This window comes from Poecilia latipinna, unplaced genomic scaffold, assembly GCF_001443285.1.
Source record: "Poecilia latipinna isolate Pla-1442-1.1 unplaced genomic scaffold, P_latipinna-1.0 Scaffold5790, whole genome shotgun sequence".
Lineage (NCBI taxonomy): Eukaryota > Metazoa > Chordata > Actinopteri > Cyprinodontiformes > Poeciliidae > Poecilia > Poecilia latipinna.
The window spans coordinates 1-8,524 of NW_015118406.1; the positions used below are offsets into that span (position 1 = coordinate 1).

At 37.3% G+C, this 8,524-nt stretch overlaps 1 protein-coding gene across 1 annotated transcript; it reads left to right on the forward strand.

Annotated features, from left to right (window-relative positions):
• Positions 1-365: 365 nt before the first annotated feature.
• Positions 366-5,412, forward strand: LOC106943736 (protein disulfide-isomerase A2-like; the record flags this gene model as incomplete). The annotated part of the gene is made up of 7 exons (XM_015027042.1): positions 366-482; positions 562-687; positions 1,368-1,562; positions 1,648-1,768; positions 4,638-4,816; positions 4,895-5,059; positions 5,146-5,412. Coding segments are annotated over 7 exons (960 nt in total), but the record flags the coding sequence as incomplete, so codon positions are not given.
• Between the last annotated feature and the right edge of the window lie 3,112 nt (positions 5,413-8,524).

An 8,524-nucleotide genomic window follows, 5' to 3' on the forward strand; every position in this document is an offset into this window, starting at 1 on the left:
ATTCATAAAGACTTCTTCATGTTCATGACAGGTGTTATGTCATGTTTATGACAGTGTCATTATGCACACCCCTTCAAATAAAGTGTTACCACACATTTCAGTGACAATGCTTTTTTTTTTATTAATCAATGAAACTGGAAAGAGCTCACCATTACACGCCAGTTTGCACAACACAAGGTAGCAAATGCAGATTAATAACTGCAATTATTGCCACTTCTATTCAATTAAAATAATTGCAATATTAAAATCACAGAGTTTATTCATTTTTTGCTGGTTCATCAGTTAATTGTCAGAAATTTATTTTAGCTCAAATCATTTTGTTCTGATTTGTTCAGTGTGATTAAAAGAAGTTATGTTTCTGGTAGTTTGATGATGGCAGAGAAGACTATGTGTGGTCAGAAGAAGAGAAATTAGACAAACACAACCTAACCTCCTTCATCAAGGAAAACAGCCTGGAGCTCATTATCCCATTCAACCCCGAGGTAAAGCAGTCAGGCTTATCAACATGATTAGAAGTACAAATTTAAATCTATAATGAAAATATTCATGCTATGTTTTCAGGTAGCAGACAAGATCTTCGCTTCTCGTATCCGCCTGCATAGCCTGCTGTTCATCAACTCCACAGTGCAGGGTCAGCTGGAGCTGGTGGAGCAGGCCAAGGCTGTCGCCAAGGAGTTTAAGGGCAAGGTAAGAGCTGGGCTCTGTCTTTCAGCTTTTTTAATTGCGTTACACAGACATTAATCGGTTTGCCTTGGATCGTGTTAGAAACTGGACTACTTTGTCGAGACAAAGGAATAAGCTCACAACATGAAACTGTTTTAAGACAGATCTTCAGCAGTTAGTAACAGTATTACATAAAAAATTAACTTTTTTTGTTGTTTTGATTTACATCATGTTATAATGTTATTCCCCCATCAAAAACATAGCTGCAGCGTTGCTTAGATTCTTTCATGAATGTTTGAGAAATCCTTTAGGCTAGACTTCAGACTAGCCAGCAGCAGTTTGTAAACACCTGGTGGAACTGTGTGTATCTGCTGAACTCATTATACAAAAGTGCCAACTTTTATATAATTTCTCCATTCAGTTCTGGTGAAAACATTGTTAAAGCGTTAATAGAGAAGCCATGTTGTGATGACTTTCTGAAGGTGGAGTTTCAGAAAGAGCAGGAGTTTTTAAAGAGACAGGGGACCACAATCTTAAGATGTTAAATTACAAAGTAAAATTTATTTTAATTCATATTTAATATTGTAGCCTTTTTATAACATCCAAAGGTAACATTATTACTTGATTGTGCTATAAAATGGCACTGTGTGCCTGGAAAACACATCATACTGACAAAAACTGAACTTTCTGTGTGTGTTATCTAGATGTTGTTTGTTCTGATTGATGTGACACAGGCCCTGTCACATGTGCTAAATTATTTTGGAGTGTCAGAAAGCGACGCACCGACTGCAAGGATCATCCACATGGAAACACAGAAGAAGTTCAGTATTCCCTCTGGAGCTCTAACAGCAGATTCACTGTGGCTGCTGTGTCAGGAAGTTGTTGACGGCATTGCAATGGTAAAATAGATGCTCACCCACTTACTAAATGCAGCTATTCACTCATATTAAATCCAGTCACTTGTCTTGTCACTATGTGCTGCAGCCATACTATCGTTCTGAAGAGATTCCAGAGGAGTGGGACAAAGAACCAGTCAAAGTCCTGGTGGGCAAGAATTTTAAATCTGTGGCTCTGGACCCAGCCAAAAACGTCTTTATTGAGTTTTGTGAGTTAATTTGTGCCATATCAGCATTTTTGCATTTTTGTATTTTTTTTACTAACTGCTCAAAACAGTTGGTTCAAATTACATATGAATACACTTCTGTTGCCTCATTATCATTTCAGTATGATGAAGAGAAAATTAAATACTTGTCAATTTAACTCATTCACAATTATGCAAGCATACATAAACTCTTACCTGATCTATGTGATGAAGGTCAAGGTCACATTTATTCATATTGCACATTTGCAAAGTGCTGTACACAAACAGTAGGTAGAAATAAACAACAATAAGGATAGACAAACACAACACATAAATAGATACAGTAAATAAATATGAATGAATAAAAATGAGGAGAAAAAATTGCAAAAGATTTATACAAATAACTATAAATATTTAACAATAATAAATATCCCTGATGATATCAATCTTTCTAACTTTATATTTGATGTTTCATTTAGTTTTATTTTACTTCATATGTAAGTTAATATTACACTTTATGTTTTATTTTGCAACTTCTTTCAGTGCCCTTTCCTCCCCAGAATTGAAATACTATTGCAAATCTGTTCATATTTAATAATTTATCTGTACAAACCACTAGCTCCAGCATTGTATGACCTTATTATCAAAACCTCGAAATAATTTCCAAAATCAGTTTATTTAGTGAATCAGTAACATTTAATCAAGACTACACAGGTTGAAAGAGAAAAAGTGTTACAGCTGTAAGCATTGGTTACTTGCACCTTCTTTAGTTTATTAATATTTGTTTATTTCTTCTCTATTTGAGAAGTATTGCTTTAAAGCAACACACTATGGTTTTAAGCGCTTCACTTTGCAGTACCACTAAGTGCCATCTTCACAACATGCAGACTCCAATAAAAGATTTTGTTGGAGTTGTTGCATTTTGTCCTTTATTTCTGGAAAATTAAGTGGAAATTTCAACATTACTCAGAATTTTTTGGCCATCCGTCCGTCCATCTCTGGTGGGATGCATTGGGGAATCAGAATTCTGGAAGCAAAAAGCAAAAAAAATTTTGTACCATCCTCACAAGGTTGCATCAAAATTGTTGCTGAGTCAGAACTTGTTTTGATATTTGGCTTATGGAATTATTAATAATTTGATCAATAATTTATTATTGATTAAATTGTTAATAAAAATCTAAGTTACTTACTTAAACCAGGGCACCATCTAGAATTTCTGGAATAATAAGCCAAACTCAGTCTCTGGTGAAGGAATGAATTCAGACCACTGGCAGAAGAAACTCCACACAAGAAGGAATTATCACTGACACATTCATTTTGAATCAAGTCAGAGTTTATTATTAAATTAGCCCAACTTCACAGCTAAATTATTCCCCTTTAACTACTGGCATGCAATCTAACTAATTAACCGATTAAACAAGAAAAGAAAGGGAAAATCCCTTTTGCAGAACCATGAATGCAGCACAATAGTGCTGCCCTTTCCCCTGGCTAAGGAGGATCAAGATCAGAGCAAAAGGGAAGGAGGTCAGGTTACTGTCCAGACCCAAAGTGGCTCACCACTTTGAAACAAAGAGTGGTAAAACTCCACCAGTTGAGGGCTTACATTTAGGCTACACAAAGAAAATATGGTCTTAGACGACCACAAAATACACAAATTTGAAATCAAGGAAAGAAGAGAAGCAGGAACAAGAGGGAGAAGAGAGTGGCTGAAAGTGAGCCAATTAATTCTAGTCATGCTAGCAACAAATGATAAAAATAAAAAAATATGTAATAAAAACTAAAATAAAGTAATAAGAATACATATACAACAATAATAAATAACAATGAGCAGTGATACTCCTAAGGACACACATATTGCTCAGTACATTACTAAATATATATTCAACATGTAAAGCACACAGCTCTGGAGACTACCTATGAATTTTACTTTATAGTCTGAACCTCAGGCAGAAAAGACTTGCTGTAGCGTTTTTTAGCAACGATTACTGGGCTGCAGTAATCGTTGGCTCTGCTCCTCAGGCTGTCCACCACACTGAAGCTATCCTTGATAGCTTTGATCTTCTTCAGCATTCTGTCTCTCTTCACCTCTTCCAGTGGAGCCAGCTTGACCTTCACAACTGGCCTTTATTAATCAGCACAACACTAATCAAGCATGCAATAGAATAGAGATTTAAAGACTGATAATAATCACTCAGTCTATAGTCAGTCAGGTCAAAGCAATGTCCAAAAATCCAAAAATTGATGGAACAGGAAAATACCTGTTCTTTTCCGGCAGAAGGCGTATGGTTGGCTGGCGTCCCAGGTAAGTTTTCAGCAGAACCTCTGGTACTTTGAGGTGGAAAAACCAAGTAAAGTACCCTTCTCTTGGAAAAATGAGAGGCTGTCACCAGCCTCTGCAGGCAGATGCGTCAAGAGACTTTCATGTCTATGCGTTGATACGCAGGGTACGCAGACTACTTTCTATAAGTTCTCCAATGAAGTCTTCAAAGGCTTAGAAATAAATCTTCATCCTGGCCAGCACGTTGGAAGAAAAGGACTTGTGTCTGAGTTGAATGTTGGCTCCAAAGACAAAAGCAAGATTCAGATCTTGTTTTTGTAGTGGGACCAGTTCATATCAGATCATCTCAAAATTTTATTGCAGTAGAGTAGTTCAGCAGTGATGTCTCCAGCCAAAACATTTCTTAGGAATTAGATCTGATCAGTTTGTGACTAGTAAAAATGGATCCCAACAGTTAACAGATCATCTGAATTGAGAGTTTTTGAGGGGTCAATTTTCTTAAACAAATAACCTCAAATATTTAAAAGAGAATGTTGCAGTGACTTAAATATTAAACATTTCTATTATTTCTGCAGTTGCCTGAGTTTCCCTTACATCCTGTCTCTGTTTGCGTAGATGCTCCATGGTGTGGACACTGCAAAGAACTGGCTCCGATTTGGGACCAGCTGGGAGAGAAATATGCTGATCATGAAAACATCATCATAGCCAAGATGGACGCCACAGCCAATGAAGTGGAGTCGCTTGTCATTTCAGGATTTCCAACCATCAAATATTACCCAGCTGAAGGCAAAGAGGTAGAAACTCTCAGCTCACCACAGAGATGCAGAAGTCATACAAAAAATCGACCTTTTCATTTTGCTCCTTTTACTCAGGTGGTCGACTACACGGGAAACCGAGATCTGGAGACATTTAGCAAGTTCCTAGATAGTGGAGGAGTTTTACCACAGGAAGAAAATGGCGAGGATGATGATGATGATGATGATGGTGAGGAGAGCTCAGATGCAAAAGAAGAAGACAGCAGTGGTGATCAAAGCAAGGTTTGCTATTATTTCATTACCTCTTAGCCAATATTACTCATATTTAAAGCTGCAGTCAAACCTTTCTCTTCCCTCTCTGTTCTCAGGAAGTAGACGAGTCTGCAGAAATTTCTGAAAACAAGACGTCCAAAGACGAACTGTAATCGTGCTTAATGCATATTAAGGTCAAGCTATCTTCTTCCAATTTTCTTAGTAAAAGTTATACAACTTATGAATCGTTGTCTCTCTACTGAGAATTAGAATGAGTGTTTAAGCTCTCAGTTTGCTACTTTTAAAACTATTTGATTCTTAAAATGATAAAGTTTGATTTGACAACTTGAGGACAAAGAATAAAGCTGTATTAAGGAAAGAAACAAAATTATTTATTTATTTATTTATTCTTCCTTGAAGAATAAAAGAAGAGCAGAAAAGTTGTTGGTAGCTGGAAAAATCTTGAGACAGAACAAAAATTTCAAAGCATACAATCAGAGCTGCAATGGAACTATTAAATGAAAACATTTTCATATGAGGACCGCCTGTTTAAAGTCCAGGCTTAAATTTAATTAAGCCGTGGCAAGATTTAAGAGTTGGTGTTCACAGACACTGCCAATCTAATGTGACTGAGCTGAAGCCATTCTGCAATGACGAATGGACAAAACAATTATTGTTTCAATGAATGCAAAGCTGGTAGAGTGACACCCCTCCCCCTTTCTTTGGTTGAGGTTTTGAAAAATATGTAAACAAATAAGTAAGTTAACAAATAAGAGAGACAGGAGGAAAATGTCCTTTCAGTGACAGTAAGATGAAGGCCAAGTTTTCAGATTACAGCTCAGAATCAGTGTGTTCAGTTGAATGATGATTCATCTTTGTGTTCAGTGATACATCCATGAGTCACAACTCTGCAATTTATTTTCCAAGATTACAGCATTCTTTGAGTCCTCTCAGCATGTCTGACAGCTGAAACTTTACCCGATAAGGGCAAACTAACTGCTTTTCATTATCTAATAGCTTCTTGCCCCTGAAAACACCCCAAAAGAAAGATCCAAAACACAACAAAGAAATAACATAACAGTGCCAACAATTTTACAAATTTTGCAGGATTTAGGTGAAGAAAATGTTCCATTGGATGTTCTAAATTAATATCTAAGAACATTTGTTATGTTCAACCAACAATTCTTAAAGTAGTTAGTAGTTCTAGATTCTAAATACTTTGAAGGGGCTGAAATACCACATATCTGTATGATGAAAATTATGAACTATATTTGTGGAACTTGATGAAAGTCATTGTTATGTCTATGTGCCTCCATATATAGAGTGAGTGGGTGAGGCCCACAGGTGAGTGTATCATCTCCGCCCAGGAGGAAACCAGAAAGGCTGGTTTTAACATGTAACAAGTGAAATGTTTCTAATTCCTGAGGGAAAACAGGTTTAAACAGGCTGTATGTCACAGCTCCTATCAGCATAGAATGTATTTCCTTCTACCAGCCAGGCGACCAGTCACTCCTTTGTCTGAGGTAAGGTCACTACTCCTATAAATCTTCTTTCCTCTTGTTTGAAGTCCGGATCACAAACTGTGTTTGGACCTGGTGCTTGTGATGAATGTGATAGGGCCAGTTAGGATCGGATCAGTGGACAGGCTTGAATGTGTCCTGTTTACAAAAGAATGAAATCCCATGTGAACCGGAACGACTTGACCACATTCAACAGGTATGTCTAAAGGCTGATTCTGCTGGATCAGAAGAACATCTGCATAATTTTTGGTTACTTGAATCTCATGGATGGCTAAATAATAAACATTCATTTAATAAAAAGTGCAACTGTTCAACAGAAACTATCTCCAAATCAGTTGAATTTGAATAAACTATCAACATTTTCAAATTACTCCTAATGTGAAGTAATCACAAAAAGTTACAAAATTTTATTTTTAGGTGATTTTTTTAAACATAGTAGTTGTACTTGCAGACAAGCTGAATATTGAAGTGTGAAACTAAAGTCAGTGCTCTTGTTTTGTTTGTGTCCGTTTAAGTCTGTTGGGTTCCTGTTAGGCAGGCTGAGAGCTAAACTCAGCGTTAAAACACTCACACCCTGTCATTGTTCAGCAGCGTGGGGGAGGAGCTCCTGCCACATCTCAATCACAGCTCCACATTCAGCAGAGGCTTTACATTACAACTGCAAATACCCAAACAGCTCATTAACTTCCTATTTCTGGTGTCAACATTATGTACCTGATCATGTTACATATAAAAAGATATAATGCACAATGATGCAGTGTATAACACAAACTGATTTTGGAGCCATCCAGTGCAGGGCTCTAGTCAGGTCAACTTAGCACACCTCGTGAAGCAAAGTATGGAGCGCAATGACTGCTTTTATCCATTTCTCACTCTACTCCCCCACCTAATTGGCCTTGGTCAAACAGGTGGGGGAGAAGGGGATGTCCATGTCGCTAATATTAGAAACCACCACTGTTCAGTAGCAATAAGCTTTGGATAAAACATTGTGGTGCCCATAGAACATTGTTTTCACAGTTGGTGATGAACATATCATATAACATGAGATGGGATCTATGTGTTTTATGTAATTGTCTTTAGTCATGCCTCATTTCTTCCTGTTTTATTGTCCTAAGCGCTTCAATATTTAAGCATAATTGCATTGTATAAATTATAACATGCACTGCTCCAAGGTGAATCCTGAGTTTTTTCAAAAAGGTAAATGTGTGACTCTTTAGATCAAACAATGTCCAACCAGTTTCCTGAAAAACTAAATAAAGGACTAGGAAGCCCAAAGTCGCTCCTGGAGAACAGGTGTTCTAACTATCTGTGCATGGCATCCTGCATGTTTTAGTTCTCTACCTGGTTTAACACACCTGGATCAAATGATGGCTCATTAGGACTAAGAAGAACATGGACTTGCTGAGGAGGTTGTTACGACCACCCGGGAGAGAACTAGAACATGCAGGATGCCGGCCCTCAAGGACCCACTTTGGGCACCACTAGCATAGAACAACACAGAGAACAACAAAATTCTACACTTCTGACAATGGAAGGACAAGGATTTGGATGGAGTCAACAGCCAGAGAGAAGAAGAATCATCAGGCAATGGTTTATAACCCACAACAAGATGCTGATGGAGTTCCTCACACTGCTCTTCATTCCTTAACCCGATTGAGAATATTTTCTCAGCATGAAGATGGAAAGACTGAACTGTAATTCCTGTAACACTGCATTTACAGGTCTTATGTTCCCATTGCTACTTTAGTTTTTATTTTTTGTGCTCTGCTTTTGTCTGTCAACAAAATACAGTAAAAGCCTAGATGGGAATCTTGTCCAGTCACTTGCCATTGATCTCCCATAATTACAGTGTACAGTACTTGTCATCAAAACTATAGCCATAGTCAGTGGTGAAGGAAGTACTCAAAAAATTTACTTAAGTAAAAGTACAAATACACAGACAAAAATGTACTCAAGCAAAAGTAAAACTACCACA